The sequence below is a fragment of the Leucoraja erinacea genome, chromosome 8 (assembly GCF_028641065.1).
Source record: "Leucoraja erinacea ecotype New England chromosome 8, Leri_hhj_1, whole genome shotgun sequence".
Classification (NCBI taxonomy): domain Eukaryota; kingdom Metazoa; phylum Chordata; class Chondrichthyes; order Rajiformes; family Rajidae; genus Leucoraja; species Leucoraja erinaceus.
The window spans coordinates 16,222,008-16,246,543 of NC_073384.1; the positions used below are offsets into that span (position 1 = coordinate 16,222,008).

At 44.2% G+C, this 24,536-nt stretch overlaps 1 protein-coding gene across 3 annotated transcripts in view; it reads right to left on the reverse strand.

Moving 5' to 3' along the window:
• lrp11 (low density lipoprotein receptor-related protein 11) overlaps window positions 1–21,563 on the reverse strand; it is a 28,489-nt gene extending 6,926 nt beyond the window's left edge. Inside the window, exons 1-5 of one of the 3 annotated variants that reach the window (XM_055639056.1) lie at window positions 20,830–21,563; window positions 17,241–17,398; window positions 11,641–11,782; window positions 767–886; window positions 466–663 (exon numbers count right to left, since the gene is read on the reverse strand). In XM_055639056.1, the coding sequence (XP_055495031.1) occupies window positions 466–663; window positions 767–886; window positions 11,641–11,782; window positions 17,241–17,398; window positions 20,830–21,349 (1,138 nt within the window). In that variant the 5' untranslated portion in view covers window positions 21,350–21,563. The remainder of the gene's footprint in view (window positions 1–465; window positions 664–766; window positions 887–11,640; window positions 11,783–17,240; window positions 17,399–20,829) is intronic. The other 2 variants (XM_055639053.1, XM_055639055.1) reach the window with 2 other exon arrangements.
• Between the last annotated feature and the right edge of the window lie 2,973 nt (window positions 21,564–24,536).

Sequence of the window (24,536 nt, forward strand, 5' to 3'; positions counted from 1 at the left end):
CTAAAACTGCAAATAATAACTTGTTTCTATTAATGCTGTTCAGACATTTTAAACAGATGTCTCCGAAGAAATGCAAAATTGTCAATCCAAATGCCCAGCAAAAGAGACTGATTTAGACAGCATTCGCAGAAATTATCCGAATTTGGACTACTCCAAGTGTGATGATCTACAGGACATTCTTAATGGGAAAGTAGTGGGCAGAAAGGCATGTCATGCGTGGTTTGAAGAGCAAAAACCTGTAGTTTACAATGCCAACATTAAATGCACTGCTTGGGTGATTGAAGCTGGGTTGCTCACAGTATTTAAATACAAGATGAGCACTTGAATCATTTAGGCATAGAGGGCTATGGACCAAGTGTTGGATGATCGAATTAACAACGAAGGATGTCGACTGGTCATTTTGGATGAGTCAGGCCTGAAGGCCTGTTTCCTTCTGTACGATTCTAATTGCTTCCATTCTCCTACCTGAAAGCCGGCTAGTACTGGGGTTGCCTCTCGCTTCTGTTTTGGATGGCTGCGTCATTTCAGATTCCAGTTGCAGCAATGGTCCTTGGTTTTCGACTAAATCCTTTTGCAAGTTGTGCACAAAGGGCCTCGCGTCGCCATCTCGTCCTGAGGCATCAGGAAGTGTCGTGTGGATCACTGTCTTACGGCCTACATTAACTTTAGCAAAAAAAGCAGTTAAGTGTTTTCTATTTTTCTGTTTCAGTTGATGAACTGAAGGTAAAAGCACCTTGATTCACAAGTACTTGACATTGGCACTTACAGCAGAAGCTTTCATCTGATTTATCAGGGCACTGGGCAATCCCATCACAAGCCAAAGTAATGTCGATGCAGCAACCATCATCACAAATGAACTGGTATCGCGAACAAACTCCTGTACAGTCTGCAAAGACAATTATGTATCAACAGATCCATCAACATCTTATCTTATAATGAACAACAACACAGGAGACTGCCCCATATGGCCCATTTTTTATCCATGCCATTTCCCAGGGGAGTAAACCCAATACTCTGATGATCAATTTCCTTACTTGCCTCTACCCTTTATTTCCCAACACACATGCTCATCAACCTCCCTTTGATTGTTTCTGCTATTAAAATACAATGAGGGGTAATTCTCAGGAGCCATTTAATCCATCAGCAAATCTTTGGGATGTAGAAGGAAACCAGAACGCGAAGGGAACGTGCAAACTCTTCACAGATAGCACTCGAGGTCACAATCAAATCTAGGTCTCTTGAGCTATGAGGTAGCAGCACTAACTAGTGTGCCATAGCGAAAGCGCCATCGAAACAATGAATAGGCTGTTTTCACAACCACTGCTGAGGTGAAGACACATCATTTCCAGATTAATTTTCTCTTTTAATTGTTCTGCACATTCCAAAAACAATGTATTAAGGTAAAGATAACTAATGAGTACAAACTTCTAAATGATTGCACTTGGTTTTTCACTTGTCACCCCATTTATTCTGTCAATTTCACTGAATGAGGTTTTATTTGTTAATTCTCAAATGGGGTTTTGATAGAGCACCAGATATGAGATAATGTCAGTCCTCAGTTTTCTTGAATCATTATGAACAATTGGAAGTGCTGAATGTCCTGCAAGGCCAGATTCGAGGCTAATTAAATGTCCACCCCATTCACTTGGGGGCTTCTAGCCCAAAGGATATTACTGAGAATGTTGATTGTCAGAATGTTGAATGATGTTTGCTTCATGATCATTTTAATTGTTAGTTGCAGACATCTTAAATCTAAATTTAAATTCACAATAGTGCAAATTGCAATCAAGTTTTAATTAGTCCAGTGCTCTGGTTTGCAGATTCAGTGATATAACTTCTACATCACTATACCATGTTTATAAATTATCATCTGTTTAAGCTATACTGACCATATACGATAGTATAACCTCTGGTATTGCTGATGCCAAAATGAAACGGTATTCAACTAGGAAAAGTTGGAGATGAGACGGGGTTTTAATTCAACATTCACATTTATTCGGTTGAAATGCTGCTGATATTTGAAGGACACCAAGTTGGCTGTTCAAACACACACACAGTTGATTGATAACTCACTTTAAAATAAAGGGCACAACTTATGTGCTTATGCTGGAAAAAAGTAGAGAACGAGCAAGATATCAGGAATTTGAAATTAAAGCAGAATAACTCTAGTCTACCCCTAGGCTTTCTGCACTGTCCCAACAAAACTCCAAGGGAACTTCAAGAAAGCGCCCCTCTTATTTTGATCAATATCACTGCTTCCATTTCTTGGACACCAGGCACTGGTAATATTTCTGATGTAATCAGTTAATTCTTCTCTGGAACCATAACACAAAGACGGTCAGCATCTGGAGAGGAAATTGACAGCCAGCATTTTGTGTGGGAACCCTTTTTCAGATTGACCTGAAATGCCACCTGTCCATTGCCTCCCCATATGCTGCCTGAACAGCTAGGTTCCTTCAGCACTTTGCGCTTCACTCAAGATTCCATCATCTGCAGGTTCCTGTAGAAGTTGTAGCATAGCATTAATCACAAACAACATTCATTGTCTTCGGTGTTCAAGAAGGAACTGCAGATGCTGGAAGATCGAAGGTACACAAAATTGCTGGAGAAACTCAGCGGGTGCAGCAGCATCTATGGAGCGAAGAAAATAGATCAGTCTGAAGAAGGGTTTCGGCCCGAAACGTCGCCTATTTTCTTCGCTCCATAGATGCTGCTGCACCCGCTGAGTTTCTCCAGCAATTTTGTGTACCTTCATTGTCTTCTGGATTGGTTTGACTAAGGAGGTTGAAAATATTTTTTTCAGTCCCTTTCCTTTAATTGACCTGTGTTTTTAATTGCTTTTCCTCATTTCCAGCCATGATGTGCAATTGTGGATGAGGTAGGTCTATTTTGTTGCATTGGACAGCACAATCATGTTGTGCAAAGGGTAGACTGGATCGGCCGGAAATCCTCTCTCTTATTTTCAAGTGCCTGGATGTAACTCACCTTGTAATCTGAAGGTTCCTCAAAGACTGGTGCTGAACCACATGCAGGTATGTGTCCTGTAGTCTACATTCCTGTCTGGGGGTCTGGTGAGTGGACACCAAATATCTCCAGTGATGATGGATCTGGACTGGTTTCCATTCTTTGCTCCTCTCCTTTCTCCAAAAAAAAAGAAAAATATAGGGGGAAACCCAAAGGGCAAGCTGCTGCACAGTCTAACTTGGTGGAAACAGTGGACTGATAAAGCTAGAGGGAGAAACCTGCCTCAACCAACAGGCACAGGAATAAACAAAGTTACTGGACATTGACTGTAATCGAGGATTGTGTGGAGGTGGTACATCTACACCATAAGAAATTCATGACCACAGGGTGTAGAAATTTACCAGAATGATATTAGGGATAAAGGATTTTCAAATGCAGAGATACTGGAATCGTTCTTTCAGTTTAGCAGACTACTGCAAGTTTTATTCAGAGTGAATAAACAGAAATCTTTACCACTGCCACTGGCACTGGCAGAAGGATCAGTCACTAGAGGAAGTAGATTTCAAATAATGGTAAAATAATGGGTGGGTGGGATTTTTGTCATGCGGCAAATAGACTGCTTGATAGGTGCAGGGAATAGATTTGATAACTTTCAAAGGACAAACTGGAAAAAAGTTGAACTGGAAAACATTGCAGGCTATGGGTAGGAATAAAATAAAGAGATTGTGGATAACTCTCTTAAAGAATCAGTACAGTGTGCGGAACGATCCCATACTGTATGATTTTATGACCTTTCTCCCAAGCTTTGCCTAATACATTTTGTGTGGCCATGTGGCTAGGTTACTTTAGGATTTCCTTTCTTGGGAATCCATGCTTCATTGGTAATCCCAGTATCTAATTCTATCCTTGATGATTTTCTCCTTAAAGCATTGAAATCTGTGCGCTGCTGGTACTAATATGATGATGTGTAAGATTGGCTCATTTTAAGCTGTGACGGTTAAGCAGCTCCTACATATAAACGTGCTGAACAATGGGTGCCTATATAATTGCTGTCTACTGTATTGCAATCAAATCATCACCGAAGTCTCATGCAGTCAGATTGGGGTTGGGTTAAGAGGGAGGATGGTGGAATCAATAACATCAATACAAGATAACTGCCTGTGTTGAACTTGCTCTAATGCACAAAAATTAGCAGTCTTTCAAGTTTGGTCGACACCAAAAGCTGGAGTAACTCAGCGGGGCAGGAAGCATCTATGGAGAGAAAGAATGTGTGACGTTTCGGGTCGCGGCCCTTTTTCAGACTGGTTAGGGATAAGGTGGCACCCACCACCGCATTTGTTAAGGTCCCACATAGGAGGTTAGTGGGCAAAATTAGGGCACATGGTATTGGGGGTAGAGTGCTGACATGGATAGAAAATTGGTTGGCAGACAGGAAACAAAGAATAGGGGTTAATGGGTCCCTTTCAGAATGGCAGCAGTGACTAGTGGGGTGCCGCAAGGCTCGGTGCTGGGACCGCAGTTATTCACAATATACATCAATGATTTGGATGAACAGATTCAAAGTAACATGAGCAAATTTGCAGATGACACAAAGCTGGGTGGCAGTGTGAACTGTGAGGAGGATGCTATGAGGATGCAGGGTGACTTGGACAGGTTGGATGATGCAGTTTAATGTAGATAAACGTGAGGTAGCAAAAACAGAAAGGCAGATTATTATCTAAATGGTGTCAAGTTGGGAAAAGGGGAAGTACAACGGGATCTCGGGGTCCTTGTTCATCAGGCAGTGAAGAGAGCAGGCAGTGAAGAGAGCGAATGCATGTTGGCTTTCATAACAAGAGGAGTTAAGTATTGGAGCAAAGAGGTCCTTCTGCAGTTGTACAGGGCCCTAGTGAGACCACACCTGGAGTATTGTATGCAGTTTTGGTCCCCTAATTTGAGGAAGGACATTCTTGCTATTGAGGGAGTGCAGCGTAAGTTCACAACGTTAATTTCCAGGATAGCGGGACTGTCATATGCTGAGAGAATGGAGCGGCTAGGTTTGTATACTCTGGAATTCAGAAGGATGAGAGGATATCTTATTGAAACATAAGATTATTAAGGGTTTGGACATGCTAGAGGCTGGAAACATTTTCCCGATGTTGGGGGAACTCCAGAACCTGAGGCCACAGTTTAAGAATAAGGGGTAAGGCATTTAGAACGGAGATGAGGAAACACTTTTTCACACGGAGAGTTGCAAGTCTGTGGAGTCGCGAGTCCAATCGGAGGATTATGTGTTGTATGCGACAGCTGATGGGGTGGTAGGCAAGGATTACGGAGCCTCTATTGCGACTGGGGGAGGGGGAGCAAGGGTGGAGCTGCGGGGTACCGAGGAGATACGAGTGAGGGCCTCATCTATGATGGGAGAGGGGAACCCCTGTTCCCTAAAGAATGAGGACATCTCAGATGTCCTGTTATGGAACGCCTCACCTTGGGTGCAGTTGGTAGTAGGGGATATAGTCTTTGCAGAAAGCAGGGTGGGAAGAAGTGTAATCGAGATGGTTGTGGTAGTCAGTGGGTTTGTAATAGATGTTAGTCGGTAGTCTATTTCCTGTGATGGAGACTGAAAGGGGAGGGAGATTTTCTGGTCAGATTCCACTGTCCCAGTATATTTGTGAAACGGAGGCACGGAGAGGGTGATTGAAAGAGCATAAGAACGAGCAGCAGCAAGAAAACAAATGAATGTGAGAAAGAAAAGGAGGGAAAGTTAATATTTGTGAAAGTAAGGACAGACAGATGTGTGTGAGGCAGTAAATTTTGGATGATCAGCCATGATCATATTGAATGGCGGGGCTGGTTCGAAGAGCCGAATGACGTACTCCTGCACCTATTTTCTATGCTTTTTTTCCATGTGAGTGAAGAGGGTAAGTAAGTGAAGATGGTGTTTCTGTGTGAGCATGGAGGGAGGTTGTGTGTATAAAGCTGCTTCTGAGAGTGTGTGAGTGTAACAGAACATGTCAGAGAGCTAATGAGATAAAGCGTACAGTGAGTCTAGTTGAAATAGTTGTAGAGAGATGCACAGAAGCAGGTCATTCAACCCTCCGATTCTGCATCAAGAACCCATTTATACACTAATCTTACTCTAACCCATTTTATTCTTTCCACATTTCCATTAACAACCCCTGATTCAACTGTTCAATTACACACTAGATCCAATTTACAGTGGCCAAGTAACCTACCGACCTACATGTTTTCTGGGATGTGAAAGGAAACCCAGAGCACCTAGGAGAAATCCACTAGGTCATAGGGAGAACATACAAACTCCACATTGTACAAACTCTGTATCAAGGCCAGGACTGAAGGCAGATCACTGGGGCTGCAAGATAGCGCTCAATTAACAGTGTCATTCTGCCACCCCGAGCTTCGGTTGAACCATGCAATACAAGGCAACGGTTTAGCATGGGCTCAGCTCAGTCAGTTAGGTTATAATTCATTTTCCTAGGTTGGCTGTGTTCGAGTGAATCAACAAATTCAGGGACAAATAATTCTGATTACAAAATGCAATGTTCCTGTGCACCTGTTCACAAAAGAAAACTATAAGGCAATGAAAAATGCAAACAGCTCCGAAACACTACAATCATGACGGGTCCTGGATTTGACACATTAACTGATTCTCTCAAGAATGATCCTGGACTTGGAACATTAATGTTTCCTCTTTTCCCACATACCGCCTGACCTATTGAATGTTTCCAGCATTTTCAGATTTTTATATCATTCAAATAAATACATGCACTCGCTTATTCATGCAGTAATGCTCAATGCAGGACACTTCATACAGAATGTTGGATTTCAGTTTTAGGTACAGATGTGAGAATATGATTTGCAATCACTTCACACACTGAAAAACTTAGGCTAGAGAAAGTATTTCAATAGTCAATAGTCAGATTTATTCATCACATACACAATAAAGTGCAGTGAAATGAACTTGCCAGCAGTGGTACAGTAAAAAAAACACACAATACACAATAAAAGTTTAACACAAACATCCACCACAGCATTCATTACTGTGGTGGAAGGCACAAAGTTCAGTCAGTTCTTCTCCCCCGTGGTCAGGACCACAAACCTCCGCAGTCACCGCTGCAGGTGGTCAGATGTACAGGCAAGGTAAGTCCCGAATCGGTGCTTCCTTATCGGAGACCGTAAGCCGGCGGTCGAAGATCTAAGTCCCTGCCGCGCCGCGGTTAAGGCTGGTTCTCACGTTGCGAGTTGAGACAAGAGGTACCCCGAGTGAAAGACTCGTGGTTGTGTACGAGATTGCAAGTGTATGATCAAGAGTTTAACCAAGTTCCCACGGGTATGACAAGTTTGCCATTTACTTGTCATTTCTGCGATGTTCCAAGTTCGTCTCCCGAGTTACTCTTGAGCCAATCCTGATTGAAGGCTTGTTTTAATAAGCAACAGTGTTATGTTTTAATAAGCAACAGTGTTAAAGAAGACCTCTCCATCCTGTGGCTTTGTTTTAAAGATATAATTCAGAGCAGCCGCATCTATTGATGTGACCTACAAAGGGAAAATGCACACCATCGAGTGCCAGAGCAGTTATACTTATGATTTGTTTGAAACACACAGGTTTGATATGTTTTAATTGAATTTACTGCCATGTCTACACACTGCGGGGAGACGGGAGATTAAATCTTTGAATGTGGACGGATGTGCACATCAGATTGTTGTGAGACGGAGCTCAGGGTTCGCTTCCTGAGTTGCTTCGGTGCCCAGGCGTGAGTTGAGATGGAGAGAGATTGTGGGGGGGGGGGGGGGGGGGGGGGGGGGGGGGGGGGGTCGGCGTCATTAATCTGTCTGGGGTGACATGGCTCTTGGGTTAGGCTGGGATCATTCTCTGCAGAGTGATCTTAGTGCGGGAGACAAGTGGAGGATAGGTGTACTGACTGTGTGGGCAGAACTTTGTAAGTGATTGCCCACCAGTCTCAAAAGCCGCTGTGTCTCCCTGTCCCTGGGATAGTAGGGGGTGATCAAACAGCACAATACCCCCCTCCCCCTCCAAGCCAACACGAAAGGCAACGATCCCAAGGCTTTAGCGTCAGAAACAGCGGGCAGGCGACAATCACCTGCCATTACGCGAGAGAGATCATGCACTGTTGTAGGTCTCCTTTGCACGTCGGTGTTTCTATCTTTCTCCACTCATTGTTAAAGAGGGGAACGGCAGGTGGTGGAGAATCGAAGGTTACACAGAAAAGCTGGAGAAGCTCGGCGGGTGCAGCAGCATCTATGGAGCGAAGGAAATAGGCAACGTTTCGGGCCGAAACCCTTCTTCAGACTGTCTGAAGAAGGGTTTCGGCCCGAAACGTTGCCTATTTCCTTCGCTCCATAGATGCTGCTGCACCCGCTGAGTTTCTCCAGCTTTTCTGTGTAACTTTCTCCACTCATTGTTGGCCCTATCTATCACCACCCCCACCTACACCCCTCTGCTTCTCGGCCATGTGTGTGTGACACCTTCCCTCCCCTCTCCAGCTCCCCGCCCATTGCACCGGCGCGGGGGCTTTGCACTGTCTTCACGTCGACGATGCCAGCAGGTCAATGCCAGTCGCACCGGGGCAGTCGCTCCCTTCAGTTTCCCAGGGGGTCGGGACAGGACTAGAGTTGGGAGGGAAAGGTGGGGGGTGGGCGGATGGGTGGGTTAGATGAGCGGGAGAGTGGGGTTGTTTGCAGTTGCAGAGGGAGGGGGCAAGGGCGGTATAGTTCCCAGTCTCAGCTCCTGTCCAGGGGGGTGGCCGGAAACGTCAGGACCAACGGGACACCGACCCCCAGGCCCACCAGGCCCACTGCAAGCACGGAGAACCCAGAGGCCAACAGCCAACAGCAACTCCAGCCCAGCCCAGCTCCAACTCCAGAGGAATCCGCCACCCCAAGAACAAGACGTACCTTGCACACCATCAGCTTCTGCCCCTACGGGGAGCGTGTTCCTCTGGAGTTGGAGCAGGGCTGGGCTGGAGTTGCTGCTGGCTGTGGGTCTCTGGGATCTCCGTGCTTGCAGTGGGCCTGGTGGGCCTGGGGGTCGGTGTCCCGTTGGTCCTGACGTCTCCGGCCACCCCGCTGGACAGGAGCTGACGTCCCCCCCCCCCCCCCCCCCGACCCTCTGGGAAACTGAAGGGAAGCGACTTCCTCCGGGCGACTGGCATCGACCTGTTGGCATCGCCAACGTGAAGACAGTGCAAAGCCCCCGCGCCGGTGCAATGGGTGGGGAGCTGGAGAGGGGAGGGAAGGGAAGGGGTCACACACATGGCCGGGAAGCAGAGGGGTGTAGGTGGGGGTGGTGACAGATAGGGCCAACAATGTGGAGAAAAACAGAAACACCGACGTGCAAAGGAGACCTACAACAGTGCATGATCTCTCTCACGTTATGGCAGGTGATTGTCGCTGGGAAACTGAAGGGATCCACAATCTGCTGCTGCCTGCCCACTGAGTTAAAGAGCTCCCACGGTAGACTCACGATACACTAAGGTAAACGCACGGGCCACTACGTTATTACAACGAGTTAAAATGTTTCAATTCTTAACCACAAGAGTAAAATTGACTCGTGGAAAATTTCAAACATGTTTGATTTTTTGCAAGAGTCGACAAGTTACACGAGTACCTGCCGTTAGTGCCACGAATCTCTAAGTTGCATCCACGAGTTCCGTACGTTAATCGTACGTTATTACCACGAGTTTTAACATGGGCTACCTCTTGTGTCAACTCGCAACGTGAGAATCAGCTATTAGAAGCACCACAGACCGTAGCTTCAAGATGTTGTGGGCTGGTGGTCGGAGCTCTTCTCCAGGGATCCCCGGCGAGGGATCCTGCTCCGGATGGTAAGTCCCCGCCGCGCCCGCGGTTAGAAGCACCACAGACTGTGGCTTCAAGATGATGTAGGCCGCAGGCCGGCGGTCGGAGCTCTTCCCCTCTGGGGTCCCCAACAAGGGATCCCAGGCTCCGGACCCCGCACCAGCTGGAAGCTCCGCAGACCCCAGCTTCAGGCTGCCGTGGGCCAGCAATCGGAGCACTCCCTTCTGGCGATCCCCGGCGAGGGCTCGCCCGCTCTGCAAAGAAAGGTTCACGCTGCGCCTGCTGCTGAAGCTCCGGGCCCGACTCCGGAAAAGGCCGCACTAATCTTTGGTGTTAGGCCGTGAGGGAAGCGACATGGAAAAAGTTGTCTCTCCATGGAGGAGGCGACCGAAAGTGGTTCTCCCCTTACCCCCCGCCACCCCCCACACAAGACACACCGAGAGACATTAAAACAAACATTTGGACATACTAAAAAATAAAAAAGTAGAAATGACTAACACACTGCTGGCACGGCAGCCGTCTCACAGCGCAAACTATCAACATTAATTTACCCGTGAGTTTCCAGATGCTCCATCACTAAATACAGAACAGATATGGGTATGTCCACCTCCATTCATGACAAATTTGCCACAAGCAAGAACAACCAGCAGTTCCAGAAAGCCCAAGTCTTTCTTTGGAGCACTGAGGCATAGGGAGAATAACTTCAGGAGCTATCACAAGACCAAATACCACACATTTTTTCCTTTGCTCACCTTGCCTTGCCTGGCTCATTGGAGAGTGGCCGGGGAAGTACCTGACTCTTCTTAATGTCAACCTTCTAACCTCTTCATATTGATTTTTCTTTATCCAAAAGACATTCCCTTAATTTTGTCACCAGGTTAGTCTTCTAATTCCTAGATAATCCATTGTGCATTTGCGACCAGAAAGGTGATTCTGTCTTCAGTGAAGTATGAGAATCAATGAAATAACTACCAGAAATTCCCAAAAGCTATCACAAGCCAAATACATATCATTTCTGTTGAATTATGAGGGATCTTCACCATCACACCAGGAGCTCCTCTCATATTCACAGTTCCTTCTCTGGTCCCAGCATGGCATCTAACTGGTCATGAGTGTAGACAGATCCCAGGGATGGTTTTGGATTTTTGTTCCACTACGCCTCTCCCCACACACTCGGGTCTGGAGAGAAGGCCTGACCAAATGCTCATTACATGGGGAGATATAGAGATTACATTCAATATCAAGCCTACACAAGGAGGGAGTGTGAAGTATGTCTTGCTGATGGGCTGCTAGCAGTCTGGCTGTCGAGAACATTCATATCATGTTTGTAAAATCTGCTGGTTTCTATTTGTGAATTCCATATACCAGATTAAGCTATCCAGAAGTAACTGAAAACATGCCAAAATAAATGTAAAGTCTCATAAAATGCTGCCAACTGTCAAAAATACAAAACAATATGCTGTTCCAGTTAAGGTAAAGCTCTGGTTAGACCTATCAGAGTACAGCCTTCAGTTTCAGGGAGGGACGGAACACCCCTGGAGCTGATGCAGTGCACAGTCCCTGGTATAATACCAGGGTTACAAGGAATGAAAGCAAGAGAACAGTCTGCAATGTCTTGGTAACATACATTTAAGGCGTAAACTCGTTTGCATGTTTAAATGAATTGCCAAGATAAATGATAAAGAATGATTTAATGGATGGCAAAGACGGGTTAATTTAAGTAAAAGATCAATTACTGAACATTATCAAGTTTGACAAGCGAGTCTACTCCTACTCCTATACATTAAAATAACAATTGGCAAGGGAGTGATGTGTCATCTAGGGATAAGGCCCGTGTTTACTTATCTGTCAACTGACCTGTTGTTTGTTGCTTTGGTGGTATCACAGTCACAGTGACGTTGTTGTTACTCTTTTGCCCGATGGTGTCAGTGACTGCCAATTGAATCACATATATTCCTTCTCGTAAACCACTCAACTTCAACATCCCAGGCTGTGGAGACTGAAAGTGAATCAAAACATATAATCACGATCTGTCAACCAGGATATTAAAATGATTCCCTGCCTATGAAAGATTTCTCAGGAAATTCTCCCAGAATCCCAACAAACCCCATCCATTATCCAGCACCTCCTTCCAGGCATCAATCAATTAGATTATTCATTTATATTGTTTCTCTGTTTAGATTGACTGACCCACCCCAAAAATTTGAGACAAACATAGGGCTGTTAATCTCGTGCAATACGATAGAGTGAATAATTTCAATTCGCTTTTTGACATATTCTTAAAACCTATGATTGGATCTAAAATCAACATTAGGCTCATTCATATTTAAACTTTATGACTGGAAATTCTGCAGATTGCTGTTTGGCGTATGAATAATATTTTAAAACAACGATGTTCACTTGCAATTACACCATTGATGTAGCAAAGACACTACAATTCATAGGAGCTACTAAATATTAGCAATGAGTCACTTAAGAAAGCACATGTGCAAAGTTTAGTTGAGGTAAACCAATCTCCAGAGCTGAGGGCCATGAAAGTCTGCCAAAAGCAAAGGGATTACATTTGGGAGGAAGAGGAGGCAATGATTAGAGCAGAGGAGATATACTAGGATATAGTGGTGGGAGATGTTATAGGAACAGGATGGGGTGAAACCATGGAGGAATGTGCAAACAGAAAACAATAACATTAAAATCAAGTGTTACTAGCCAACATGCACAAGGGTGAAAATGAATTTGTGTGCACTCGGACATCAAATTCTGGATAATTTCTAGAACTAATACTTTTTTTTAAATGGCAAATTTTTGTTTTGGTTATCTAGTTTTTTGTTTTAGTTTGTGTTTTTTGGGGGGGGGGGGGGGTTTTATAAGGGGTTTTTTCAGTCTCTTTGCCTGTGTTTTAAAGCCCATACGAAATTTTTGAGCTCTTATTTAGCTGCTTGCTCTGCCTCCGTCTCATTGTGAACAGCCTAATTTTTTCTGACGACCTCGAGGCTCCGGAGGCACGAGCACCGTCAGGACTCGCCCATGAGCTCGTTCCCGCTGAAGAGGTGGTCCGGAGTCAGGGCTGGAAGAGGTTGGGACGCTCCCGTGAGGGTGGCCAGCAAGGGTGTTACGGAGGAAATCCCGTCGGAGGCCTAGGAAATATGAAGGAAGGGCAATCGACGCTCGCAAGCCCGAGGGAGGTTTACTGGCGCCCAAGTTTTTATCTGGGCAGTTTGGAAGACCGGGGAAGAAGCGACGTTTTAGTCGGGGCGGCCCGGTCCGGGGGAGAAGCGAACAGTCGCCCAAGTTGGGGCGGCCCAGTCCTGAATATCGGGAGGTTCGGCGCCCAAGTCGGGGGGGCCCAGCCCAGAGGCTGAAGACGGTACGGTACTCACGTGAGGGTGGCTGGGACGGTGTTCTGGCGGTGGTGGCCTGAGTCCGGGGTTCGGCCGCGGGCCAGCGGCTGCTTCTGCAGGACTGGTGGGCGGCAGCTTCAACCACCCCGGGCCGCGGTGTTTGAGCCGCAGGACTGTTTTTAACATCGCCCGGGGGGGTATCGCCCCAGCGCAGAGGGAGAAGAGGAGGGAAGAGACTGCAGACCTAAGACTTTTGCCTCCATCACAGTGAGGAGAGATACTGGGTGGACTCACTGCGGTGGATGTTAATATGTGTTTATTGTTGTTTTATTGTATTGTATTATATGTATGACTGCTGCAATTTTGTTCAGATTGACAATAAAAGGCTATCTATCTATCTATCTATCTATCTATCTATCTATCTATCTATCTATCTATCTATCTATCTATCTATCTATCTATCGTTAATGTAAGCCAACATGCATAAGGGTGAAAAATGAATTAGTGTGCACTCGGACACCAAATTCTGGATAATTTCTAGAACTAATACTTTTTTTTAAATGGCAAATCAGTTGTTTTTTTAACATATTTTAAGTGTTGTTTGTCAACTGTTTCTATACAATGGTATATTTTATAAGCATTTTTTTCAGTAAATTACTGTGTTTAAAGCCCAAGAAATATACTGAGCTCTTAATTAGCTGCTTGCAAGAGTGATTAAAAGTTAATTGTGAACAGCATATTTTTTCTGTTAACTCATTCTTCGGAATGAACGTGATTGAAAAGGTTAACATTCATTATCCATCCTTAATTGCTGAAGAGGTTGTTTATGAGTCCATTTCTTGAACAGTTAGGTTCTTCTGAAAGATTCTCACAATGCAGTTAAGGAGGAAATCCTAGGCCTAGGAAATATGAAGGAAGCAATCTATTTCCAAATCAAGATGGCTAGTGGCAAGAAAATGTAAAGGTGGTACTGTGAACGTACTTCTATCTGGTGGAGGTCTCAGTTTGGAAGATCCTGCAAAATAAACTTTGGCAAGTGGCATAAGTGCATTTTTAGATGGTACCACGTGGCTATGAATATTTGAGGTGAACAGTCTGCTAATTAAGCAGGCTGCTTCTTTTCAATATGTATCTAGTTTCCTGAATATCGTTGGAGTTGCACTCACCCAGGCGGGATCCATACCTCCTGACTAAACCCTGGAAATAATGGAAGGATGCCAGAGTATCAACAGATCTCAAAATACTAAAGTTCCAGTAGACAAAAGGAACTGCAGTTATTGGTTATAACAAAAACACAAAATACTGGAGTAAAAATAAGCAGGTCAGGTAGCATTTCTGGCGGACATGGATAGGTGATTTTGACATGGATAGGTGATGTTTCCGGTTAGTAGGGGAGATGTTTCCGATTGTAGTAGGGGAGCGAAAGCCATAAGAGAAGTAGGGGTGGGACAAAGCCAGGCATTTGATAGGTAGACACCAGTGAGGGCAATTTGATTGGCAGATAGGTGGACAAAAGCCAGAGATGAAAAGAAGACAAAGGACTGTGAGATAAGTGGTGTGAAATGTGAAGCCAGATGAAGGGGTACAAGTGGAAGGGGACAGAGGAAGGGGAAAGGGTGAACAGGATGGTGGGAGAAATCAGTGCATATTTAGCACAGGGAAGAGGAGTGTTGTTGGTTAGTTACCTAAAATTGGAGAATTCAATGTACATACCATTGTGCTGTAAGCTACCCAAGCGGAATACTCTGGCAATGAATGTGGCCCAGGATGGAAAAGTCACTATGAGAATGGGAAGGGAGTTAAAATGGTTAGCGACCAGAAGATCCAGCAGGTCTTGGTGGCCAAGTGCAAGGCCGATGAAACAGTCACATCAGCTGTTTAGTTTTGTTTCATGTAAAGGAGGCAACCATGGGAGCACCAAATGCAGATGAGGTTAGAGGAGTTGCGGGTGAACCTCTTGCTCATCTGGAAGGGTTGCTGAAAAATACCATACATATTTTGTACCACTCAATCAATTTTCAAAGAGCTAAGGACTTAGACCTCAAGATCCCTCTGTACATCAATGTTGATAAGTGTCTTGCCATGAACTGTATATTTTTTTCTTGCATTCCTCCTCTTTGTGCCAGGATGTCCAACAATGTTTGTGTAAGTTGGGATGGTATGGGATTTGGAGGTGATGATGTTCCCATGTACTTGCAGCCCTGGTCCAGTAAGGAAGTAACATTTGAATTGGTGGCTGAGGTGTCGTGGATGATGATTGAAGGTAGTAGTTTTAAGTGACATGGTTCTAAATGAAAGAAGGGACTCAAATTAATGATGCCATGGAAGGAATTTTAACTGCAACTCCAGCATTATCACCAGAACTAATGTAATGCAAGTAGGTGAAAAGACAAAGCATTGAGAATGGCATTTGTAATTTTTTGGCTCCTAATCTAAAGGGACAATATTAGTGGGAACACAGAAGAATCAACCTGTCTGCTTCTAAACAGTGCCATTGGATCGTTAATGTTCATCTGAAAAAGGAAAAGGTACCTTGATTTCATGGCAAAATCTAAAAGATAGCAGCCTGACCTTACAACACTCCTTGAGTACAAGCATCTCACTCTAGAATTTCTTTTTAGGGTGAATGAATTGGGACTTTGACTTTCTTACTCAGTTGAGGGAGCCACTCACTGAGCCAACTATTGCCAGATTTGGCAGACAGGTAAAACAGACAAGTCTACTTCACTTTACATCTCATGATGCATGGGTTTTTCCTTTAAAATTCTTTGTTAAGCTTTCTGTTAATACTCTCACTTTTGTGAAACTACATGTGTTTTCCAAGTATGCACTTCAGATTTTGTTCTGATAATCACACCACAGAGGGCATTTGTTTTACGTAATGATTAAACAGTTCAACTGAAGTTAGCAAAATATTTGCCCAATAGTTTTGTAATCACTAACTGCTCAGAGGACAGCCATGAAGAACTGTTCAAGGACTTTTTGAAAATAGTACGCTGCTGGGATTTATACTCCGCATTAAGTAAAAAATAACAGCAGCTTTTATATTCATATAGTATCGCTAACAGAGGTATGTGTCCAGCCAAGAGCTAGTCCATGAAACCAGGATGATAATGATTGAACCTCAGAGGGAGAAGTTAGAAAATAATGCTGAGAAGAGCATCGACCAGTGCAGTGATGAATAGGATACATATTGGACAAGTGGAAAAGCTGGAATTTCAATCACATATATGATGCATTCTTTACTTGATACCCTTCCCGAACACTGGAGCAGGGTCAAATTACCTGATAAGGCTTCATTGAAACCTAAACGTGATTGTGGAAAAGTCAACAAGGTGAAAAAACGGAGGTTGTTTGGTATAAGAAGAACTGGAGAGCTGGATATGATCAGGTGAGATTCTGGATGTTACAATAAAATCACTTGAGACACAAAGCAAATGTATGTGCAAATGATCAACTATCATTGGCCAGTATTGAGTTTCAGTCATTAATGTGTTCTATCTTAGCTTGAGTCTTTCAATTGGGGCATGCCAGTCAAAGATATTTATTTAGAGAAAGGGAAAATGTTTATTGGTCAACATTGCGATGGAGCATGCTGGAGTTTAATTGCATATAGTACATATGCAATAATACTTTTAGAATTCTATGTATCTACTGTTCCAGTAATGGCTTACTTAACATACATTACAATTTAATATATTATAGAGTGTTAAAGTGAAAACCAACATTGAGGATTTGAAGTACACATATTTGCAAAGCCATATCTGTGTCCAATTTAGAATTGTCTCAATCCCTCTTTGCAGCAAATGACACCATCACCATCAAGACCTCCTGCAGTATTCCCAACAAATAATGAGGTTAGGATATAAAAATACTCTATCAAAGGCTGCAGGACACCAGGAACTTCTGGGTTTCTCACAATACTTTCTCAACTATATACCTTACAGAGATTTAATGTGTTATTCCAAAGTCTATATTATTGCTATTCCAAGGAAACGTTCTCAACACGAACTTGCAGATTTCAATTACTTAAATCTCGTGTCTGAAAGATTCATGGAGGGAATGCAGCAGAGATGGATGGGGGAAATATAGTGAATTGTTTCTTCAAGAATAAAATACCTTCATGTTGACCAATGGATCACCTTTCAATAAGGTCCATTCATAACGGACAATCCCACGATCGTCGGTACTGCCTCTTCCGTCCAGCAGGACCCAGTCAGTGGGAAGAAACACGTTTACATCTTGACCTGCATCACTGTGAGGGGCTTCATCATTCCCTAGAGACAAAGAGCAAAGTAAAGAAATCATCTTGCCAATTAAAGAATAGGTTAGTGCATCGGATGAGGGTTGCACCAAACATGCCTAAAAATGGGGTGAACTGCAAAAGACTGAAATCAGAGGGATCAGCCACAATTTGAAACATTTTCAATCCCACGTCAGAATCCGTCACATTCAGAGAGCCAAACATAATCTAGGTTGACACTGGTGAAGAACTGAACGACACCAAAGCAATGGGAGGTGACTTTTTTTTTAAAAAGCTCTTTAAATAAAACATGGCAACATTTTGAATGGGTGTATCACATATCAATGGATAGTTTTAAGGCAGAGATAGATAGATTATTGATTAGTACGGGTGTCAGGGGTTATGGCGAGCAGGCAGGAGAATGGGGCAGGAGAGAGGGAGAGATAGATCAGCCATGCTTGAATGGCAGAGTATTGGGAATGGCCGTTCTGCTCCTATTACATGACCTTATGACAATTTTAAAGAATATATGAGTTCTAGGAGTCTCACGGGTGCATTTGGCCATGCACATATTTATTTCTGAACCTATATTGCTAAACAAATCTTGCTTATCTCATTGCTTTTAAAGGAGTATTAAAACTCTGATAATTTGGACATCGCAAAAGTTCAGTATCTGGTTCATCAGCAAACATTTCCTGCACTCTCGCAAGACTCTCAAGGGCTGTGGTTCCTGCACTCCAATGAAACTGACCAGGTTTAATGATGAATATATAATCATACTGTGTGACATCATAAAAAACTAATTCAACATTTGCTTGGGAATAAATATAAACAGTATCTCATGTTCAGAAAATATGTCAGTCAACACTACCAAGTCCTGCATGTGCCAGATTAAAATTTGACTGTTTTCAAGATTTGAATTGCTCTGCGATGATCACAAGATGTCCCTACTTTTACACTCTAAACTCCTTCAAAATAATGGCCATCACTTCATGTAGCTTATTATTTACTTGTTATATCTGCCTGCTAGCACCCAGTATTTCAGGTATGAGGATAAACAGATGCCTCTGGATAGTATGTTTAATATTCTCCCTCCACTTAAAATGATAACCTGCTTTTCTATTCCTACTAAAGTAAAATAATTAAATTTCCTCGCATCATACTCCATCCACCATCTAAATAAAATCTGATAACTTAACATCCTTTTGCAAACTCATTAAAATGTGTTTGTTTTTTTTAAATATGTTTGCACTGTCAATAAATATGGCTACAATGCACTCAGCCCTTTCATCAAAGCCATTAATATAGATTGTAATTAGTTGTGCCCTAGAACTGATCCCAGCAGTTTTCACTAGTCATGGCTTGACAATCTAAAAAATATTTATCTTAAATCTGTTTTAATCTTCCTGACACTATTTCACCAAAGCAATGACCTCCCACCTTCTATTGTAAGCTTTTACATCACATTTTATCAAGAGCCTTCTGAAAATCCAAATACATTTCATCTGCTGGCTTCTTTTCATTCACTCTTCTTGTTATGTCCTTGAAGAACCCAAATAAATTTGTCAAACATGATCTCCCTTCAAAATTGTTGACTGCTTGATTGTACAGTTGCCAAAAATGATTAAGGATAGTTATAAAGTTGTTCTGTTTCTTTTCCATAATGAATTTCAGTATTTTCCCCCAATATAGATTTCTGCTTTCTGTTTCCTTCCTTTATTGTCATTAAATAATCAGAGTCATGATATGCAGGGGCATTTTGAGTTCTTGGTAATTTTGAAAGATCACAACCATTGTGTTATTATCTCTGCAGCCACTACATTTAACATCCTCGTATGAAGGCTACCAGATTCAAGGAAACAGTAGTCCCATTAAATTTTCCTGATATCCTATCTCTAGCAATTGAGACCCTTAGATTTTTTCCCTCCATTTTGCTCCCAGTTTATTTTTATTGAGGCTACGGGGTGATATTATAAAGTGTATAAAATAATGAGGAGGAAAGGATGGATGTAGAGAGTCTTTTTCCCAGCATAGGGGAATCAATAACTATAGGGCTTAGGTGTAAGTTGCGAGGGGAAAAGATTTAATAGCAACCTGAGGGGCAACATTTTCCACATGTAGGGTGTCAGTATACAGAATGAACTGCTAGAGGATGTAGTTGAAGCAGGTAAATAACACCATTTAAAATACATTTGGCCAGGTACGTGGATAGGAAAAGCTTGAAGGAATATGAGATAAGTTTAGGAAAAGGGGACCAACTTAGACGGGGCACCTTGTTTGGTATGGACAAGTTGTGCTGAAGGGGTGTTTCCATGCTGTATGACTATGACATTACAAGCATCTGCATTTTTATTTTGATTTTCCCACACATGGTGGATCCGAATCACAGCTGTGACACTCTTGAATCAGTCCATATGTCTGCACTGTCACCCAGATTAACTATTTGAATTAGGGTTATTTTGTAGCTTGACTTTACTCCAATTCTGATATTTGAAAGGGCAACTCCTTCCACAAATTCTGTCTAATCACTGCATGTTTCCAACATTTTCAGATTTTATTTGTACCCTATCTCAGCCATTTGCCATTCTCTCTTAACATGACTGTCCTAAAGTGGTTTTCATCAGCCAACTTGCAGTAACTGAAAACAAATTAAAACTGCAGCAAGCAAACAGACCATGCAGCTGGTTCAACCACCACCCGCAAGCACGTTATAATCAATGATTTAATTAAAAACAAAACACATTTCCCATCTGTTTTAAAACCCTCTGCAGGCCTTGTCCCCCCATAGCTGTTCCAGTCCTATCACCCTCTGAGGGATCGACCCTTCTCCAACATCAGCCACATGTGAGTCACCTTGGTCACCCACCACAAGGAACAGTCACCCATCCTGATCCAAGTCCCTTCCCTCCCTCCCCTCTGTCTCATCACCGACCTCAATGCCCAAGACTGTGCTTCACTGCCCTCTAGCATCCCTTCAATGACACTGGGCACAGTCACCCATCCTGATCCAATTCCCTTCCCTCCCTCCCCTCTGTCTCTTCGCTGACCTCAATGCCCAAGTTCAAATTTGTGCTTCACTGCCCTCCAGCATCCCTTCAGTGACACTGACTGAGCGCCTTTGGACGAGACCTGTCTTTTTTTAACCCCCAAAATAACTTTAACCAATTATTTACAAAAATAATATTTACAATACCAACACCAAATACAAATATTTTCGAATACCAAATATTAAATAACTATTTTACAATCCTTATCAAGGATACAGTTAACCAAAGGTACACAAAAACGCTGGAGAAACTCAGCGGGTGCAGCAGCATCTGTGTATCTGTGCATAGATGCTGCTGCACCCACTGAGTTTCTCCAGCGTTTTTGTGTACCTTCGATTTTCCAGCATCTGCAGTTCCTTCTTAAACAGTTAACTAATCCGGACGAGAACCGTTAACGGCTGCGGCGCGCGGGCCTTACGGTTACCATGGCGACGAGGTTCCGAGGATCGGCTGCCGTTGAGCTGCCGAGAGAAGCTGCTGTAGCCCCGGTGCGGAGAGAAGCGGCAGACGTCGCGGCCCCGGTAGGTGCAATTGAACAGGTAGCAGCTGAGGGCGACCGAGCTCTTGGGCCTGGGATTTTGATCCCGGTCCCAGCCCGACACTCCGCCTCCTCCTGCGGCGGCTCGCTCGACCACGGCCGTCGTGCAGCCGGGCAGGCCGCAGCAAGCTCGCAAACATTGCTCCGGGCTGCTGACCCCGGCCGGGGCGCGCAAGAAGGCGGCGCCGGCATTCAGCGAGTCTCGGGTGCGGATGATGTAGTCCTGCATCAGGCTGAAGGCCGCGTCGCAGGTGCCCGACGCCTCGGGCTGCCAGGCTTCGTGAAGCTGCTGACGGAACTGGTCGAGGATCAGCGTCCCTGGTCCTGTCACCGCCGCCGCGATCCGCAGCCATACGCCGAGCGCCAGGAGCCGGCCGGCCAGCACCGGTGCTCCGGGCATGGTGGGGTGGGCAAGGGACAGGCGGTGGGAGACCTCAGCGGCTCATGATGCTCCGGCTGCCGAGCTCAAGCGGGCGGGGAGACAAGTCCCGACGGCGAACACTGACACTCCCAGTTTCCTCGGGAGCCGCGTAGTATACACTTGGGAGGATGGGAGGGAGTACAATAGAAAGAAAGAGGGAGGTAGGCAGCAAAGATCCGTAGGTAGCAGTGATTCAGGAAAGAGGGAGGGATCAGAGATAGAACGCGAGGGAGAGGGAGGGGAGAGTGTGTATAGATAGTAGGAAGAAGTGTTCAGAGATAGAAGATTTTTGTTTCCAAAAATAAACGTTATTCAGAATAAAAAATACATATCCAAAACAAAAACTGCAAAAACTCTTCAGACTTTCTCAGCGTCTAAACTGTGGTCCTCCCTCACAGAGCCTTGACATTGGCTACACCAAGCTTCATTGCGTCTTTCAGCATGAACTCCTGAGGTCTGGAATGGGCCAGTCTGCAATGTCCCCAAAAAGACATCTCGCTGTTCTGGGAAGCCAACCAGTTTCGGGCAGACCAAAGAGCATCTGTCACTGAGTTGATGATTTCCCAGTGGCACTTGATGTCCGTCTCTGAATCTGTCCCAGGGAACAGCGCGTAAATCAAAGAATCCTCTGTTAAGGAGCTGTTTGGGATGAACCGTGACAAGGACCCTTGCATCATTCCAGACTCTCTTTGCAAATCCACACTTGGTGATGAGGTGCGCATTTGGAGTTTGATTCTGACAGTACACAAAGGATCTGATTGGGAGGCAAGTGAGAAGCCAAACGAGGTATTAGTGCTTGTTGGTGAGTCAAGTGATGAGGCATTTCACCAGGCAAACTGGCAGTCAACTCTGGAAACCACTGCAGAATCCATCGAGATGTTGTCCTGCAGTGCCTGCAGGATGTTCCGTGCTGACCACTGCTGATAGAATTGTAGTCAAAGGATTTGGTCTGCAATAAATTTTCCACAAAGGACAGGTCGTGCAGCAATGTCCAGCTCACTGGCCCATCCTTCACAACACTGGGGATAGGTAATTACATAGTGGCCATGTGATTTGGCTCTACACACAGCCTGATGCAGTCAGACATGAAGGTGTCCATCAAGTTGACGGGGACGTTGAGCACAATTTTGCCCTTATTGTCTGCCGACTTATGCATCGTGACCCATTGGATCTGCTCCATCATTGATCCCAAATGAACTGGAATATGTAGGGGCAGAAGAGCGGGGTTGGCCACACCTAATCCAAGTATAGTAGCCCCGAAAGTACAGCACACCTGATGACCAAATTTTTCACAATTATCGAGAGAGCGTTGCTTGCACAGACCCAATTTTTACTTGACCTTGGCTATCAGCTCTAGCCAATTCTTATTGCACACCTCGGCACCTCCAAACTAGATCCCAGCACTTTCAGGTAGCCAGACCCAATGATGAATGGGATAGAAGATCAGTCGGGCCAGTTAGTCATAGTGATACAGTGTGGAAACAGGTCCTTCAGCCCTGCTTGCCCACACCGGCCAACAATGTCCCAGCTACACTAGTCCCACTTGCCTGCACTTGGTCCATATCCCTCCAAACTTGTCCTATCCATGTACCTGTCTAACTGTTTCTTAAACGATGGGATAGTCCCAGTCTCAACTACCTCCTCTGGCAGCTTGTTCCATACACCAACCTCCCTTTGTGCGAAAAAGTTACCACTCGGATTCCTATTAAATCTTTTCTCCTTCACCATGAACATACGTCCTCTGGTCCTCGATTCCCCTACTCTGGGCAGAGACTCTGTGCATCTACCCGAATTGCCGATGAACATGACCTTGCTCTTCCTGTGGTTGACGCTAGCTTCTGATGCTAACTCAAATTGATCCTGATACTGATCAATCTGCAGACCAACCGTGGATTCGAACATCATGAATGTATAGGGAGGTATTGATCTAAGTGCCCCTACTGTTTGGGACCCCATTTATACTCTCATCCCTCCTGATGGATTCAACAAAGTGTTCTATGCAGCAAACAGCCAAGACATGGACGAGTGGGCAATCTTCCCTGACTCCAGCTCTAATGGGGAAGCTATCCATTTCACAACTATTGATTTGGATTGCACTACAGATAATAGTGTAGAGCAGTTGGATCTAGTTTGTGATTCTCTCCCCTAAGCCCATTTTTGATACCACGTCCATCATGTATGTGTGCGATATCCTGACAAAGGCCTTCTGGACCAAATTGACTCCCATCCTTGTCGCCAATTGCTATGTATTGCCAGGAACAGTAACCACAATGGAGTGAGGCAAGGTAACAATAATTTACTAATTAACTGAACTTTAAACATCATTGTAAGTTACAAAAGATGGCTGCAGCCCTTCAGACTGTATCCCGGCAGAGCCCCTCATCACCTTCCACCCATTGGGGAAATAGAGCAAAGTTGGAATGGAGATCAAAGACTAAACCTGAACTATGGGATGAGGTTGAAAGATGAAGGTGAGAGTGAGCAGATGGAAGAAAATGAAAGATTGAAAGATGGTTGTGGAAGACAGTGATGGAAGGAAGATTTTTTTTTTTTTTTTTTTTTAATTATTTATTGAACATGTTAAAAAATACAAAAACAAATAAACTTGTAAGCAATAAAAAAAAGAAAATAAAACACAAAGGAAAACAAACAAATAAGTAACTCAGATAATACAAACAATATCGTTCATGTTCAAAAGGGGTAAGAAGAAGTTCGAAAATTTTTCTGGTCCTACCCCCTCTTATCTATCTATCTATATTACTAAAACTGTTCTTGACCGGTTTTGGCGATCTGTGCTGCGATTTCTGAGAGAACGCCGCCACCTACGGCCGTCATTTTTGGCCACCTTGCTCAGAGCCCTCCTCCGCCGTATGTGTGTCGAAGATTTTTCCCGTCGAATAAATATGACAGAGATATTAATGTTATTACAAAATTCCCCATTCTCTCTGCTGCCCCCGCTGGAGGCAGGGTAAGGGACTATAAAACCAGGAAGTGGTGTGCCTCAATAAGTCTGCAAGCTGGAGCTCTGTCAATTAGTCTCTGTCACTCTGAGCTCTGAATGACACTGAACAAATGTCTACAGCACTGTGAGTACCCTTAATTTGGTTTGAAAATGAAAATATAGTTAGTTTGAAGTAAAAAAGCACTGCCTGCAAATATTTGTTTG